The 17,937-nt window shown below is 51.5% G+C and overlaps 1 protein-coding gene across 1 annotated transcript in view; it reads left to right on the plus strand.

Annotated features, from left to right (window-relative positions):
* The window catches only part of GALNT2 (polypeptide N-acetylgalactosaminyltransferase 2), a 191,265-nt gene extending 173,798 nt beyond the window's left edge, over positions 1-17,467 (plus strand). Inside the window, exons 12-16 of the mRNA XM_070364851.1 lie at positions 4,522-4,614; positions 4,931-5,014; positions 6,866-6,992; positions 10,655-10,774; positions 14,960-17,467. Coding sequence (XP_070220952.1) covers positions 4,522-4,614; positions 4,931-5,014; positions 6,866-6,992; positions 10,655-10,774; positions 14,960-15,115 — 580 coding nt within the window. The 3' untranslated portion in view covers positions 15,116-17,467. The remainder of the gene's footprint in view (positions 1-4,521; positions 4,615-4,930; positions 5,015-6,865; positions 6,993-10,654; positions 10,775-14,959) is intronic.
* Positions 17,468-17,937: the final 470 nt, after the last annotated feature.

Consider the following 17,937-nt stretch of genomic DNA (forward strand, 5'->3'; position numbering starts at 1 on the left):
AAAGACCTTTCTAATACGGGAACAATACCTATTCTTGTAGAACGTGAATATTGTCTCCCTGATGTATTTATCATTGGTGGTTAGAACTTGGGCTTATATAGTATCTTCAAAGTAAATTTTTGGAGAAGTTACAAGACAAAGGAAAAGGACTTCGAGCTTCTAAGGGAGCAGTTGGAGGGAAGGTGGCATGTTTGGGGGCAGCCAAGAGGAGCTACTCCACGTTCAAGGTCAGGAGGGGTGGTGGTGAGGAGATAGCCCTCATCCAAGGTAAGGAGCAGCAGCTGTGCTTTGCTGGAACAGCCGTGAAGAGATACCCCATGTCCAAGGTAAGAGAAACCCAAGTAAGTCAGTAGGTATTGTGAGAGGGCATCAGAGGGCAGACACACTGAAACCATAATCACAGAAAACTAGTCAATCTAATCACACTAAGACCACAGCCTTGTCTAACTCAATGAAACTAAGCCATGCCCGTGGGGCAACCCAAGATGGGCGGGTCATGGTGGAGAGGTCTGACAGAATGTGGTCCACTGGAGAAGGAATGGCAAACCACTTCAGTATTCTTGCCTTGAGAACCCCATGAACAGTATGAAAAGGCAAAATGATAGGATACTGAAAGGGAAACTCCCCAGGTCAGTAGGTGCCCAATATGCTACTGGAGATCAGTGGAGAAATAACTTCAGAAAGAATGAAGGGATGGAGCCAAAGCAAAAAGAATACCCAGCTGTGGATGTGACTTGTGATAGAAGCAAGGTCCGATGCTGTAAAGAGCAATATTGCATAGGAACCTGGAATGTCCAGTCCATGAATCAAGGCAAATTGGAAGTGGTCAAACAGGAGATGGCAAGAGTGAATGTTGACATTCTAGGAATCAGCGAACTAAAATGGACTGGAATGAGTGAATTTAACTCCGATGACCATTATATCTACTACTGCGGGCAGGAATCCCTCAGAAGAAATGGAGTAGCCATCATGGTCAACAAAAGAGTCCAAAATGCAGTACTTGGATGCAATCTCAAAAACGATAGAATGATCTCTTGTTTGTTTCCAAGGCAAACCATTCAATATCACAAGTAATCCAAGTCTATGCCCCACCCAGTAATGCTGAAGATGCTGAAGTTGAATGGTTCTATGAAGACCTACAAGACCTTTTAGAACTAACACCCAAAAAAGATGTCCTTCCCATTATAGGGGACTGGAATGCAAAAGTAGGAAGTCAAGAAACACCTGGAGTAACAGGCAAATTTGGCCTTGGAATATGGAATGAAGCAGGGCAAAGGCTAATAGACTTTTGCCAAGAGAACACACTGGTCATAGCAAACAGCCTCTTCCAACAACACAAGAGAAGACTCTACACATGGACATCACCAGATGATCAACCCCGAAGTCAGATTGATTATATTCTTTGCAGCCAAAGATGGAGAAGCTCTATATAGTCAGCAAAAACAAGACCGGGAGCTGACTGCGGCTCAGATCATGAACTCCTTATTGCGAAATTCAGACTTAAATTGAAGAAAGTAGGGAAGACCACTAGACCATTCAGGTATGACCTAAATCAAATCCCTTATGATTATACACTGGAAGTGAGAAATAGATTTAAGGGCCTAGATCTGATAGATAGAGTGCCTGATGAACTATGGAATGAGGTTTGTGATATTGTACAGGAGACAGGGATCAAGACCATCACCATGGAAAAGAAATACAAAAAAGCAAAATGGCTGTCTGGGGAGGCCTTACAAATAGCTGTGAAAAGAAGAGAAGCAAAAAGCAAAGGAGAAAAGGGAAGATATAAGCATCTGAATGCAGAGTTCCAAAGAATAGCAAGGAGAGAGAAGAAAACCTTCCTCCATAATCAATGCAAAGAAATAGAGGAAAACAACAGAATGTGAAAGGCTAGAGATCTCTTCAAGAAAATTAGAGATACCAAGGGAACATTTCATGCAAAGATGGGCTCGATAAAGGACAGAAATGGTATGGACCTAACAGAAGCAGAAGATATTAAGAAAAGGTGGCAAGAATACACAGAAGAACTGTACAAAAAAGATCTTCATGACCCAGTGAATCATAATGGTGTGATCACTCACCTAGAGCCAGACATCCTGGAATGTGAAGTCCAGTGGGCCTTAGAAAGCATCACTATGAACAAAGCTAGTGGAGGTAATGGAAATCCAGTTGAGCTATTTCAAATCCTGAAAGATGATGCTGTGAAAGTGCTGCACTCAATATGCCAGCAAATTTGGAAAACTCAGCAGGGGCCACAGGACTGGAAAAGGTCAGTTTTCATTCCAATCCCAAAGAAAGACAATCTCAAAGAATGCTCAAACTACTGCACAATTGCACTCATCTCACACGCTAGTAAATTAATGCTCAAAATTCTCCAAGCCAGGCTTCAGCAATACGTGAACTGTGAACTTCCAGATGTTCAAGCTGATTTTAGAAAAGACAGAGGAACTAGAGATCATATTGCCAACATCCGCTGGATCATGGAAAAAGGAAGAGTTCCAGAAAAACATCTATTTCTGCTTTATTGACTATGCCAAAGCCTTTGACTGTGTGGATCACAATAAACTGTGGAAAATTCTTCAAGAGATGGGAATACCAGACCATGTGACCTGCCTCTTGAGAAACCTGTATGCAGGTCAGGAAGCAACAGTTAGAACTGGACACGGAACAGACTGTTTCCAAATAGGAAAAGAAGTACATCAAGGCTGCATATTGTCACCCTTCTTATTTAACGTATATGCAGAGTACATCATGAGAAACGCTGGAAGAAGCACAAGCTGGAATAAAGATTGCCGAGAGAAACATCAATAACCTCAGATATGCAGATAATACCACCCTTATGGCAGAAAGTGAAGAGGAACTATAAAGCCTCTTGATGAATGTGAAAGAGGAGAGTGAAAAAGTTGGCTTAAAGCTCAACATTCAGAAAACTAATATCATGGCATCTGGTCCCATCACTTCATAGCAAATAGATGGGGAAACAGTGGAAACAGTGTCAGACTTTATTTTGGGGGGCTTCAAAATCACTGCAGATTGTGATTGCAGCCATGAAATTAAAAGACGCTTACTCCTTGGAAGAAAAGTTATGACCAACCTAGATAGCATATTCAAAAGCAGAGACGTTAACTTTGCCAACAAAGGTCCGTCTAGTCAAGGTTATATAGCTTTCCAGTGGTCATGTGAGAGTTGGACTGTGAAGAAAGCTGAGTGCTGAAGAATTGATGCTTTTGAACTGTGGTATTGAAGAAGACTCTTGAGTGTCCCTTGGACTACAAGGAGATAAAACCAGTCCATTCTAAAGGAGATCAGTCCTGGGTGTTCTTTGGAAGGAATGATGCTGAAGCTGAAACTCCAGTACTTTGGCCACCTCATGCAAAGAGTTGACTCATTGGAAAAGACTCTGATGCTGGGAGGGATTGTGGGCAGGAGGAAAATGGGATGACAGAGAAATAGATGGCTGGATGGCATCACTGACTAGATGGATGTGAATTTGAGTGAACTCGGGAAGTTGGTAATGGACAAGGAGGCCGGGCATGCTGCGATTCATGGGGTCGCAAAGAGTCGGACATGAGTGAGCAACTGAACTGACTGACTGAATGTATTTATCTTCGAATCATGGAATGCCTTTATATGGGTTCTTAAAGAGAACTGGCTCTCAGCCCAAGATGTGAGTCTCCTTTGTCCAGGGATACTGGAGGAGAGACGTTCACTGCCTTAGCGCTGCTCCACACATGCTCTAAGGAGAATGCTGGCAGGAGAAGATGCTGGTGCCGTGCGTGTGGCAGCCTTTAGTACATTTCATACATTCCAAGGTAGCTTGTCGCACTGGCCTTACTGATCGTAGGTCATTTCTCCCCATGATTGTGAGATGTAAATGTGGGGTCTTCTGGCCTTCTAGAGAAGCCTGTTCTGCCTGGACCCGTCCAGCACAGGGTGGTAGGAACCCCAAATGTGGGGCGTGTACTACTATCCCTCACTATTCCTGGTCCAAAGAGGATGCTCTCAGCTCAGCTCTGCCCAAATTAATAGTAACTGTGATTTGCTGTCAACTTTCCCAGAGCTGTTTAGTCATAGCTCTGCATCACAGGCATGATGAGAAAGGCCAGAGAGAAGAGGTCAAGGATTCTTGGTTTTGCTCCCTGACACCAGCCTTCTGGGCTACACAGTAAGAGTTACTGAGAGTGATTCTCTTTGGTCCTCGGTGGTACAGCCACAGTCCCTGTTTTAAAATACCTCCCTGTGCTGTGATTCTAACTTTGACTTTTGCTCTTTGACAATCTGTGTTCAAAGAAAGATGAGGAGGTTGTTTTTGTTGTTCAGTGATAGCTGCTGAATGCCAGCCACCTGCAGACACCTAGGGGTGGGGGACAGACTGCTCTCTGCTCCATGTGGGCACCTATCAGGCCGCCAGGCCCCAGAAGCCTGACCCTGAAGCCTCCACAGCACTTGCTCAGTGCAGACAGAGCACCAGCAATGGAAAGAAGGCAGCTCACAGCTCAAGGAGACTTGTTTTGCTTCTAGTAACACCCGCCGGGCAGCAGAGGTCTGGATGGACGAGTACAAGAACTTCTACTATGCAGCAGTGCCTTCTGCCAGAAATGTCCCTTATGGAAAGTAAGTGTGACCCACGGCCTCTTGCTGTTTTGCTTCTTGGGATCCTGTGTGTGTGTGTGCGCGCGCGTGTGTGCGTGCGCAACAAGGGCAGGGGCAGCCCACACCATAAGCAGATCAGGTGTCAAAGAGGGGACTCTGCTCAAGGGTAACGAGGGCCCTCTCGGGAGGCGCGAGGGGACAGGAATCCAAACAGCAGTATGGACGATCCAGTCCCCGCTGCCTGCCCCAACTCTTTTCTCATTGGCAGATTTCCAAGTTTGAGGTAGAGCCCATCTGTTTTTAAATTTATCTTAAAGAATCTTGTCTCCTTCTCCAGTATTCAGAGCCGACTGGAGCTCAGGAAGAAACTTAACTGCAAGCCTTTCAAATGGTACCTGGAAAATGTCTACCCAGAGCTAAGGTGAGGTCCCTGGGCCGGGTTCTGCTTCAGAAGGACTCAGAGGCAGCCAGCGCCCACCGGGTGCAGGCCTGGAGGTGGAAGGAAGGTCGTGTTAGGGCGAGAGGCCGGGAGCTGTGCACCGCTGCTGTCCTCAGGCTCCAAAAGGGGGCGCTCTTGCCCCCAGCCTGCAGGCTCCCCCTGCCTGGGACTCCCCCTTGAGGCTCCTTTGCCCCTGAGACCCAAGGCTTGGCCAACAGGGGAGAGCACCCAGCAGAGGCTCAAATAACCACACTGGCCTGTTGTTTTAATGCCTGCCCACTCGCATCCTGAGGCACAGCAGGAGACCTGTGGGTCTGTGGGCTTCAGGCTGCTTTTAGACTTTATCTTCTTAGAGGAGTCAGCAGACAGGTCTTGCCTCAGTGGAGCACGTTCCTTTTTCTGACTTTTCCCAGTGCATTTCACAGCAGGTAATGTGTCTCTGCCGGAGAAGGCAATGGCACCCCACTCCAGTACTCTTGCCTGGAAAATCCCATGGATGGAGGAGCCTGGTAGGCTGCAGTCCATGGGTTCACTAAGAGTTGGACACGACTGAGCGACTTCACTTTCACTTTTCACTTTCACACTTTTGAGAAGGAAATGGCAACCCACTCCAGTGTTCTTGCCTGGAGAATCCTAGGGACGGGGGAGCCTGGTGGACCGCCGTCTATGGGGTCACACAGAGTCGGACACGACTGAAGTGACTTAGCATAGCATAGCATAGCAATGTGTCTCTGCACAGAGGCTGTGACTGAGGAGCCACCACCATCCCCTTCTGTGCTGAGGGGCTCTCAGAGTCCTGGCCACAGAGCTTCATCTGAAGCCACACGGCCTCTCTGCTGCTGTTCACTTACCTCACTCTTGAGGTCCCTCTGCCGTGTCTCCCACACCCCATGGAAAGGGGAAGAACAGAAGTCCTCTCCCTGCCTGCTCTGGGAAGGCCGTCGGCAGTGTAATGTCCCGGTCATTGCCTCTCCCTCAGCAGACCAGGGGCTCCCAGCAGTGGACCACAGCCTCTCCTGGTGCTTTTGTGTCACTGTGGCCTGTGCCTGGTGACCAGATGCAGTGACATTACAGTAGTTTTGACCTGAGATCCCCGGTGATTTGGGGCAACAATGGGCCCTGCACCACCTGGGATCATATGTGTGAAGCATTCACACCATAGCCATGGATAGATCTGCTGCCCGACTGTGCACAGCAAGGGGGACCAGCCTGATATCTGTGCTACATCAGCGACACTCTCTGCCTTCCCTGCATGAGCCTGTGGGCCCAGCCATGCTGAGGGCTGCTCTGTGGCCCCTGAAGCAACCCCACTGAGGAGGAGGCTGCAAGGCTGGTGCGCAGCCAAGGCAGGCCTGGGGCCAGCTCTGACCCTGCAGCCGGCCACCCTGCCACTGTGCTCTCTTGCTGTGTTTGCACCAGGACACGTGGCTGACCCACCTGTGTTCTCCCCTCTCTTAGGTAAAAAGGTTAGTCCTCAGTCTACTGGAAAGTTCCAAGCAGCAGGATCTGACCACATTAATTGCTTTTCTAAGTGACTTTCAACAAGTAACACTAAAGAGAAAAGGAGCATTTTCTTTCCAGAAAAATTTCTCTGGTACAAAACAAAAAGACTACTTCAACCTAAAATTCTCCCTGGAGGGTCAGGGATGGAGAATCTCGAAGCCATGCCGTCTCAGGGTGCAGCTGGGCCTGTGTTGGGGCGCCTGACCTGAGGGTGCCCTCGCTGTCGCACTGCCTGGCTCCCTTCTGAGGGCTCTGAGCACAGGTTGGGGGCGGCGCAGACAGGGAGCCAGCAGCCCCGAGCACAGTGAGTGACTGTCTCCTTGGTTCCAGGGTTCCTGACCATCAGGATATAGCTTTTGGGGCCTTGCAGCAGGGGACCAACTGCCTGGACACGTTGGGCCACTTCGCCGATGGTGTTGTCGGCGTTTACGAGTGTCACAATGCTGGGGGCAACCAGGTACGTGCGTGGGGGCGCCGGGGAAGTGAGGGGCCTGAGGCCGCACCTCCTTTCACCGCCCTCCTCCTGAGATGGCCACCACTCACAGCTGGCCTCGGGGTCAGAGGGGACGTTCTCCTGGAGCTGTTGTCAGCCTTGGGCAGGCTCTGGTGCACAGGGCGGGCGACCTGGGTCTCCCCTCCCCCCGTCCTCCTCTCTGCACTGATGCCCCGGGCCGTGTGCTCATCCCCGGGCACCTGTCTGCATCTACGCCTGCCCAGGTCTCTGCGTGCAGGTGCTTACCCATGGCTGCTAGGGCTGCCCGTTAGATGATAAGCTTAGATGTGAACACTCACAGCTCTGACCTCGTGGGAAACGAGGGAGGTGAGTGAGGACTTGACAGGCCCAGCTGTGGCCTGTCTCCCAGAGGACAGTGTTCTGGAAAGTGGTTTTCCTGTGAGTTGATAACAGGTATGTGGTAAAATGAGGGCTTTGGACACAAAAATGGCTGGGCAGTGCTGGGTGCTGTCGTCTACTCTTAGGGGGCCTGCCATTGGAAAAAAAAGTCACTTGAGCTCAGTGTATCCCAGAGTCTTCTTTAAATGGAACCATTTTCAAAAGAGGGTGCCTGCCTTTGTGTGAAGTTGGCTGTGCCCCAGCCTCTTGAAAATGTCTAGACAGATGGCAGCCTCTGGTTCCTGGCCTCCTGTCTGCTCCGGGTGGTGTCATCTCTGTGGTTGTCCAGACCTGTGACAGGCGGGACGTGGGGAGCAGACAGCCTCCAGCCGGCTCCAGCTCATATCCCAAGGCGGGCTACCTCCCTAGCTCTCAGTAGAAGAGCCCAGAAACTTTGGGGAAGCATGGATTCTGGGTCCCACGCACAGAAAGCCTGATTTCATGAATCTGGGATTAGAGCATCAGGGTATTTGGAAGTCCTCCAGGCTGGGTGACCCTCCGTGAGTGCTGGGCAGGGAGGGTTTCCCAGCAGGAAGGATGCAAAAGGGCAGGTAAGAGCAAAGCGGCACGACACTTCCACCCCCAGTCAGGGAGCACCGTCCTCCGTGGGCCAACCTGGACCCAGTGAGCCCCTTTCCAGATCAGACCACCCTGTAGTCCTCTGTGTGCTGAAGAGAAGATTCTAGATCTGCACCACACAGCACAGCAGCCACTGGCCACATGTGGATGCCCAGCACTGGAAATGTGGTGAGGGTAACAGGGTGTAAAGTTCTCACTTTATTTCACTGTAACTCACCTAGCCATGCGTGAATTAAATAGCACGTCCTTATGGAAAATTGGACCCGGCTCTGAAAGGGTAAGATGTGTCATCTGGTTTCTGACTGGGCTTCAGCAGACACACAGGAAATGGGAAAATTTAAGAGTGGCAGCTTGAAAAAGTACTTCTTAAATATTCATGAACTTTATTTGCAAATTCAGATCACTAACATGCAACAGAAAAAGGAAATGGCAGCTATCTCTGCTGTTTGCGTAGCTGAATTAGTTTTTCTGGGATTCAGTGTAAAGTCTGTTTTAAAATGATGAAGTATACAGTGGCAGGAAGACTGTAGAAACATTCAGATGTGAGCTTTCCATGGAGATCAGCAAAGCCCCCAGCAGCTTCCAAGAACAATTGAAAACCCTTCCGCATACAGAGGGCTCCCGCATCAGTCCTCTCACTAAACGGAGAGGCAGAGCTCCGTGTCCCTGTTGCACACGGACACACCTAGAAGAATGGACGGTGCAGGCTCTGCCCCTCCTGGCGCCTCCGTGGCGCTGGGCGCTGCTTTGAGGCGCCCTACTCCTCCCGCCTTCCTGGGAAGGACAGCCTCCTGTAAGACTGGAGCCACCCTCACAGCCCAGCATGCAGCCCTTCTGAGAATGTGCTGCATGCTTGGAACCAAGGGCCCCGGGGCTGGGTGGGCACGGGGCTCTGGGCTTCCATGGAAGACAGGCCACGCAGGTTCTTCTCCTCTGGGACTTTTCAGAGCCTCTCATAGGCTACTGGTAAATTTGCAAGAGTGACAAATGGTCCAAATTCAGTGTTTCCTAAATTTACTTGACCTGGAAGCAACTTTTCGTAGAATTCCTACTGGAGTTCGCTTTGAGAAACACTAATCAGGGGTGAGAAAGTTGAAGCTGAGGGATTCGAGGGGGCTGCCTAGTCTGAACCCCTGTCAGGGGACAAGGAAGCTCCCCCATGGCCCAGGGGCTCTCCCTCCCTTTCCTGGATGTGCCCCAAGCCTCTGCCCCACACCCACCCCCTGAGCTGGACTCATATCTCACTGCTGAGTGGGTTGGGGGTGCATGTGTGGCCCCCAGATGTTAACACTGTCCTGATAACAGACCATCTGCTCCGAGGTGATTTAGATGAGGAACAATGAGGCTTCTTTAAAAGATTCTGCATCCTCCCCTTAGCTCTATCCCCTGAGAGCAGAGAAGAGGAAAACAATCTCTGCATAGTGCCTAATTGTGCCTCATGTTACACAACACAAGCACCAGGGTGATACCTACTCTCCCCGCGAGGGACAGAGCCTCTGGGGAGCAAGACCTGGCCTGTGCGTTCCCTGCCATGCGTCCAGACCTCAGAGAATGCCCTAAATGTGCGGCACTCAGCGGACAGTCACTAGGTGGATGAGTAGACAGATGAATAGACAGATTGACTTACAGCAGCTTTCCTAGGGGTACAGAAGCAGCAGAAAGGGCCCCTCCTGAGGGATTCTGACTTAGAAGGGGCTCCAGATCCTGGGGGCTCATGTGGGTTTTATCCTTTTGCAAGCATCAAGTCCTAGAGTGAAGGTCAGAAGCCTGCCTTCCTGCCTCTACTGTGGCCCCGCCCAGAGCTTCCTACCTCCTCTCCTGCCTGGTCATATTCACCCATCGCGTCCCCTTCTCAGCTCCTACCCTTTCTCATGCTCTTGTTTAGTGTTCAGAATAAAGAGTTCTGCTCTCTGCTCTTAAAGGGGTGTGTGTGTGTGTGTGTGTGTGTATGTGTGTGTGTGTGTGCGTGCTCACATGTATGTCTATTCTTTAAGATCATAGGCCAGTTATTTCAGCACTTCCTGGCTCAGTTTTCTCATCTGTAAAATGGAGTTAATAATAGCCTCTCGTGGGACTATTGTATAAAGGGCTTAGAACAGTGCCAGGCACATTCTAGGCACCCAGGGCTGGCTGTGCCATGTGAGGGCAAAGACCTAGATCCATTCATAGGGAGCTCACAGAGCTTCATAAGCATCAGTAGCCTGGCTTAGTGGTTGGTGGTGAGGCTAAATGTGCTGTATGTGGTTTATAATTTCACACAGGACAGCCACAGTCACAAATGCTGTTTCCAAACTGTACCTGTGTCAGGTCAGAGTCATTCCAAGGAAACGTTGGCCCTCACTGTCCACCCGTGGGTGACAAGCTGGGGCTGCAGTGTTCACAGCTCAGTCGGTGATGGAAGATGGGGTGTGGAGCGCTAGCCTGTGTTTGGGCTGAAGTGACTACTGGCGTCGGCCTCGTGCTCAGAGGCGAAGCTCCTGGCACTCCTGCTGGACACTGCTCTTGGGCACAAAGTCCCTTGCTGGCCCTGAGCTGGTTGGGGCTCCTGAAGCCTGTTCCCTGCATACCTCCCTTCTTGGGCCCTTCCTCGCTGCATCCTCACCCCGTAGCCCCATGAGCCGAGCCCTGACCTCGGGTTTGTATTGCAGGAATGGGCCCTTACCAAGGAAAAGTCGGTGAAGCATATGGACTTGTGCCTGACCGTGGTGGACCGGGCACCTGGCTCCCTCATAAAGCTGCAGGGCTGCAGGGAGAACGACAGCAGGCAGGTAGGTGCCAGTAGGGACGAGCCCGAGCCAGCACCCCCCGCCCCAGTGCTGGGGTCCCAGGGGCTGGGTGTTCACTGGGGGCACCTGTGACTTGTGCCATCTTGTGTCCCCACGTGGAGCCCCTGACACGCTGTGAACACCCAGCAAATCCTGCACTGGGATCACTGTGAGGAGCATGGGATGGGTGTCACACAGGCTAGTCCATCTGCTATGGGGCCGCTTCTGCCAGAGTTCACCATCCTAGGTATTTCTCCTGTCACCTCTGGATTCGTCTCTTTATGTTGAGCGTCCCCTTTAATAGGCTGCAGAGGCAGGGCTGTGCTTTGCAGCTACGTGTTCAACTCCTGTGCGGTTCAACGAGGGCTGGGCACTGGGGTGGGAGTCCCAGCACCAGAGGTGGTTCCCCCTCCCCCTGGGGGCCAGATGAGCCAGGCTGGGCCCTCCCTGAGACAGGCCTCCTGCGCCAGGGAAGACTGTGTCTGGCGGTGCCTGGGAGCACCTGACGCATGGGGGTGCTGGTGGCCGGGGTGCGTGGATTGCAGCTCCCTGCCGCTGACCCTGCCTGGAGGCATGGACCCCAGGCCCCAGAGCCGGGAGTGACCTGGCAGAGTCCTGGGCGCTGGCTTCTCTGCAGCACCGGAGCGGCCCAGGGCACCTGCCAGGAACCAGGCTGGCCAAACCAATGGAGTTCAGTTTTGCTTTAAAGATGAGAGTTCGTGACTTTACTCGTGAGAAGTTAGTGAGACAGTGACTTACGAACCAGCCTAGAAAAGATAGTGAAGTTCATGATAACGTCACCTCAGAGGAGGTGTTTCACTTCCTTGCTGATGAACCCCCAACCCTGAAAGGAAAGACCTGCATTTCATAAAACAGTATCTATAAAGAGCCCTTTATTTCTGAGGCCAGAGGCCTAATGTGGCTTATTCTCCTCCCCACAACCCTGGACGTTGTGTTTCTGGCTGCACCAGTTATCACTGTGTTTGGAACTAGGGCTGATTGTCATCCTTGTGACAGGTGGCAGCTCTTCTAAGCCAGTATAACTATTCCCTCTTCAGTTTTTTTAGCTTTTGAACTCAAGTACTTTTGAAGACTCCCATTTTAAGAATTGTGAAAATTTTGATACCAAAAGTCTTCACTATGGTATGTTCTTAAATTACTGGTAATTTCTGAGTTTGGCGGGGTTTTTTTTTCCCTTTCCTTTCTTTTTTCCTTTCTTCTTGTCATTTACTGTAAATGCTGTACATCCATATTATGTATCAGGACATTGGTTATTTTTATGCCTTCTTGGTTATAGCTGTTACCAGAGTGCCAAGACTGTCACCTACTGTTTGCTCACCTGCAAATCAACTACTTCTAATTTCCAGTTAAGGCAGTTGTTTTTAGTTTTGGCTATTTTCTTTCTACCCATTACAGTCTTTGGAATAAAAATTGAATTTAAACACACACAGCTCCTTTGGAGACATTATCATAAACCTTGCTGTCTTTTCTAGGCTGGTTTGTAGGTCAGTATTTCACTAACTACTCGTGAGTAAAGTCATAAACTCATTCTTAAAGCAAAGCTGAACTTCCTCTGGTTCAGTCGGCCTCATTGCAGGTGGGGTGCACTGGCTTGGCTGCAGGCGGGATCTTACTTCCCCGACTGGGGATGGACTCGTGCCCCCCGCAGCGGAAGCACAGTGCTAACCACTGGACCACCGGGGAAGGCCCCCACCACTGGACATTTTGAAGAGAAATTCCACGTTTTTGTTTATTCATTAAATATTTTTCCTTTTTAAATTTATAAATTGTAAACGATTAAGGTGCAAATAGATATGTTACACATACACACTCAAGTTACCTTTTTCAAACCGTTCAGAATGTACATATGTTTTTTAGCTGGTGTTCTCTGATCTGCGCCCTGGTGCTGCCTTGGGGGCAAAGCCTTTTTTGAGCCCAGGGGAAATGGCTGGTGCTGCCCCTAAATGACTTTCCCATGTGCCCACAGGGAGCCTGGGCTTATTCTCTTCTGTCCCTCGTCACGAGACAGGCAGGTCTAGGGAAACTGAGGCCTGGGGCCTGCTGGAGCCAGGACCCCATGCGGGTTTCCTACCCACCACTCACTTTATAGAAGCGTTCCCGGGACACCGCAGCCCAGACCAGGCCCCTTGCTTGGATCCCAGGTGTCCGGAAACACTCTCAAAGTCTCTCCTCTGTCCCTCCCGCCTGGTTCTGGGTGCCCCCGCCCTGCTCTGCGGAACCCCTTCAGGTCCTTAAAGCCTGTCTTTTTGATGTCTGTGGCACCCAAGTGAGAAGGAGGGACTGTTAAACAAGGAGGTCCCTGTTCCTGCCCCGACCTCCTGGGACCTGCCGGTCGGCATTAGGAAAACACGAGTCAGGCCAGGCGTGCTGCCTGGGTGTCAGGGCAGGGGCGTCTGTGCATAGAGGAGGGATAAAGTGATGACCTTATCCGAACTCCAAGCCTTTGTTACATACAGATGCTCCATCTCTGGAGGAGTCTTCTACAGTGAGAGCTTGCCTGTTAGAGAAGGTGTGGCCCTTCAGTGGACCCTCAGCATCTGAGAAGTCTGCCCGCCCCACCACAGCCCTCTGGGTCCAGGGCTTGAGGCCGCCTTCTGCTGATGGAGCTGGGGTTTCAGCATTTTTTAAGCCCTCCATCTGGCTGATGCTGTGACGCAGGCAGAGCTCACCAAGGGAATAGTCACGGTCCATCCATCCCTCATTCTTTGTCAAACGGGTCCTGGCCACTCAGAGTGACACACGGATGTTGGCAGTACAAACACACTTCACGTGACAGTAGGAAAATAGCAGGAGGAGTGACAGCGAAGGGGAGAGGAGTGAAGGGGGAGGTGACGGGCAGGTAGCGGTCGCTTCCCCCTGCTCATCAGATTGCACTGCATTTCATTGTTGGCAAAACTTCTGGCCAGCAGGCTGGATCAGCAGGCATCTCAGGTCCCCACAAGCGCATCCATGCAGGGCCCTGTGTAGCCAGTCCCAGTGGAGAGCTCCTCCTCACTGTGCTTTGCCTCCTTCCCACCATAGTCACTTGCCCTTTGAGAGGAGGCTCCTCAGAGAGTTTTGTCTCGAAGCTGCACCGTCTTGCCAGTTGAAACATTTGGCTTCCAGGCACATCTGTGTGTTTGTGTTATGAAGGAGAAAGGAAAGCAAGAGTAAGAAAATTGAATTCCATGGTGTCCAAAGGATTTGCAAAACTACCTACAGAAAGGAGCCTCAGTGCACACCGTGTAAAGAATTAATTAGAATCACAGCCTGCATTAATGAAGGGAGAGCTTTTGAAAGAAAAAGCATGTTACTTTTTTTTTAAGAACAAACATTAGAGATTTTTACATGGGGATGAACAACAGGGTGAGAGGCCCTCGGGTTTCCTACAGCTGGGCTGTGAGCTATTTTCTGGTTTACCTGGTGGGCTGGTCTGGGCTTAGTAGGGCACAGGTGGGTACACACAGGAGCATGGTGTTACACCCTGGACAGTACATGCAGAACTCGGCAGGCTGTACCTGGGGACTCAAGGTGGCTGAGATGGGCTTCTCACACCCACCAAGGTGGAAAGGGTGAGACCACAGATGGTGGAGAAGTGGGCTCCCCAGCACAGCGTTCCGTCCATACCGGCATCCACTTCCCTTGCATTTGGCTGCTCCCCATCCCTCTGGTACAGCACAAGGCCCTGCGTGTAAGTGGGCACTCGGAGGTGACTGACCCTGGGCTGGGCAGAGCTGCCTTCAACAGCCGGGGCAGCCTGGGCCCTCCTGGAGCCAGCCCGGTTCCTGTGGCTCCTTCTGTGGGGGAAATACCCTCAGATGAGGCCCTTCTTGTGAATGGGCACAAAGTCCCTCCTGGAAATCCTCCTGAGTGTCAGGTCCTTGTTAAGACTGAGGAGGAACAAGGACCCCGAGCCCAGGGCTTGGATGAGGAGACGCCCAAAGAGGGGGAAGGATGGGGCAGGAAAGTGGTCTCCAGAGAAGAGGTTTTGAGCTGCAAACCCAGTAGAGAGCGCTGGTCTCTTCTTGGCCCTCAGAGACATCTGTTTTGTCCCAGTGCTGCTGTAACCTCCTGTCCCTTGTAGTCAGGGACCTTGTCTTGAGCGGAGCCAGAAGACCCGGAGAGCAGACCCGCTGCGTCCTCCCCTGTCGGCACCCCTGTTGTAAGGCGTCCTCCTGTCTTTTGCAGAAATGGGAGCAGATCGAGGGCAATTCCAAGCTGCGGCATGTGGGCAGCAACCTGTGCCTGGACAGCCGCGCAGCCAAGACGGGCGGCCTGAGCGTGGAGGTGTGCGGCCCGGCGCTGTCGCAGCAGTGGAAGTTCTCGCTCAACCTGCAGCCGTAGGGGAGCCTCCCGCGTCTGCCCGCGCCCGGCCACCCAGCGACGAGCACGTCATCAAGTCTGTTTCTTAAACTTTCCGAGAAACTATATACCTCAGTATTCCATCATGGTCTGCAGGTCGGGAGACCTCAGCGCGGTGAGGGCGGCACCAGAGCCGCGAGGAGATGGAGCTGCTGCGCCCTCCTCGGCCCTGCGCCTGGGCCGCCCAGCACCCCTGCGGAGCACCGCGCCCCGGAGGGCGGACCGGGAGAGAAAGGGCGCCCTGCGCACAGCGAGGGGGCCTCTCCAGCCTCCACGCGGATCCAGACATCCTGTGCAGGGTCCACCCCGGTCACGGCCACAGCGTTTCCCCGCCCTGCCTCCCAACTGTCTTACCAGCGCAGACCCCTTCCGCGTGGTGTACCTGCTCTCTTTGGATATGGACTTTTCTACGGTGGGACACTAAACCCAGATATATATGAGGAGAGAATGTACGGTCAGTTCCTATGGTTTCTGTAAATCGTCCTCATCTTGTAAATTCTCCACAAAGCTCATCATAGCCGTGAGGAGGAGGGGCCGGCGGGAGGAAGGGGCTCCCATGGCCCCCGGAGCCTTATAGGTGAGGGGGTGCCGCTGTACCCGCTGTGCCGTCCCCCCTCCACTCCCCCGGAGGCTAGCGCTGCTCGGAGGCCCCAACCCCAGCATCTCGGTTTGGCTTCAGCTGGGAGTCATGCTGTGTGTTGAAATCCACTTTTTGTGCCCTTGGTGTCTGTAAACCCTGGATGGGTTACTTCTTTAGACAGATATTGCTTTGGGTCTTTGTAAATTAAATTTCTTTTCTCTAAGGATAAAGTGAGTAAAAAATCTACCAGCTCCCAGTGATGGTGGGAAGCTGTCACAGGCAGCATGGGGCGCCGTGTGAGGGCCTGGGCGCGCTGGGCCCTGACCCTCCTGCCTCAGGGGCTTTGGGTCAAGAATTAGGGAAAGTGAACACCTGCTCACTGACACTGAGCATTCAAGGTACAAACAGGAGCTTTGCGGCTTAGGAAGGAGGCTTGTGTCAGCATAAAACACGAGCCAATTGTAAACTAAAATCAAGCAGGAAGAGGCCTGAGCACCTCCCTGACCCCTGGCCTGGCCCTGCAGAGCCCTCCTGGCCTCTGAGGGGCTCACATGCAGTGGTGGCCCAGCTTGCAGCACCCACAGGAGGGTGCCCCAGTCACTCCCAGGATTACTGCCCTCCTGTCTTCTGCGCCCCCTGGCCCAACGCTTTAGCGCACAGGTGCCCAGACCTGATGAGGTGTCACATGGGCACATGTCCTGGCCCTTCTGGAGGGACTGGGTGGTCACAGAGAAGTGGCCCCAAAGCGTTCTGCCAGGTAGACAGTCTGCCAAGAGCAGCTCTTTCCTGCCTGTTTCTTCCAGGAAAGGGGACGTTGGTCTTTCTTCCTCCACTGCAAAAGCCCCACGTGGGTTTGCTTCATGACAGTGTGCTCAGGCCTGGAGGCCTGGCTGGGTGACTTTGTCCTGTGCGTTTTTGCCCCCTGCCAACCAGCCAGGTGTATTTTCAGCAGACAGGGAGGCCATGGTTGGATTAACTCTGCACACCTCTCTATCTTCAGAGGCTGATCTTGACCACCAGTAAGCTCTTGGGTTGAGTCCTGGATACCTGTACAAGGCTGCTGAATGCAGGTGGGCCAGGAAGCAGTCACCCAGCCCTTGGGATCCATGGTCATGCTACTACTACTGTTAGGGAAAAAAAAAAAAAAAATCCCATGGGTGGAAATTAAATTTGGCTTTCAAGTGAAGCAAATTGTCATCAGATTCTTGACAAATCTTTCGCCCACACACCTCCGCCCCACCCAGAAGTCTTACCAACCTTGGTTAAATCAAGATGGGTCCCCCTGGACCCTGGGGGGCAACTCCCCATCCCTGAGCTGGTGGGGGTGGTAGCCTTGGGTGGTGTGGGCGTTGTGAGCAGAGGTGGGCTGGAGGGCTCTCTGGGTGAGCTATGTTTACATGACACAGTGTGCCAAAGTGACTTACTGCGGCTGCGTTGCTTTTTTGTCATTGGAACTGCCCCACCCTCTCACTCCTGTTTTTACAAGTCAAGTTTCTTTCCTAGGAGCCCTTTGAGCAAAGCGTGGCAAAATTAGTTGTCTTCTCTGTGCTGGTCTTTGTTATGTCTTCATAAAAGCTAAAATGATGGTATCTGTGAGTATGTTTTGCAGATTCAAAATATAGTTTGGTAATTTTTTTTCCAGTTGATTTTTAAAAAGAACTGCTGTACAGAGCTTGTACTTTGTCCATTTTATAGATGGAAACCATCCTTGAAAATTGTTTAACTTAAATAAAGAGAAGATACTTTATAGATACGCCCTGCTGGCGGCTGCAGTCACTCTCTTTATCGGATGGATGTGACTGATGTTTGGGGACTGTGATTATGGGGGGCTGCTCAATTACCGTTTCTTATCACACTTAAAATGCATTCACCTTTTCCTGCTGCACCTTTGACATTTATTCTGATTTGTAATAATAACCATTACCATTTGTGAGCCAGGCCCCATGCGGAGCACTTAAATACATCCTCATTGTCTCTTCAGTCACCTGGGGGACAGCATTATGGGCTGCATTTTACAGTTGGTTTGGGAAGCTGATTCTTGAAGCTGTTAGCCTGCTCAAGGTCACAGGCTAATGGGCTCAAGGTCACACCACTAAGTACTCACCGGTCAGCCTCGGGCACTGAGACCCAGAGCCTGCCCTCTAGGGCAGGGGAGGGGTAAGGGGCTGATGTCATCACAGCTTTTAGAGATTTTAAATCCTTCTACTATTCACCAGTTATCTGG

The sequence above is a fragment of the Bos mutus genome, chromosome 28 (assembly GCF_027580195.1).
Source record: "Bos mutus isolate GX-2022 chromosome 28, NWIPB_WYAK_1.1, whole genome shotgun sequence".
Lineage (NCBI taxonomy): Eukaryota > Metazoa > Chordata > Mammalia > Artiodactyla > Bovidae > Bos > Bos mutus.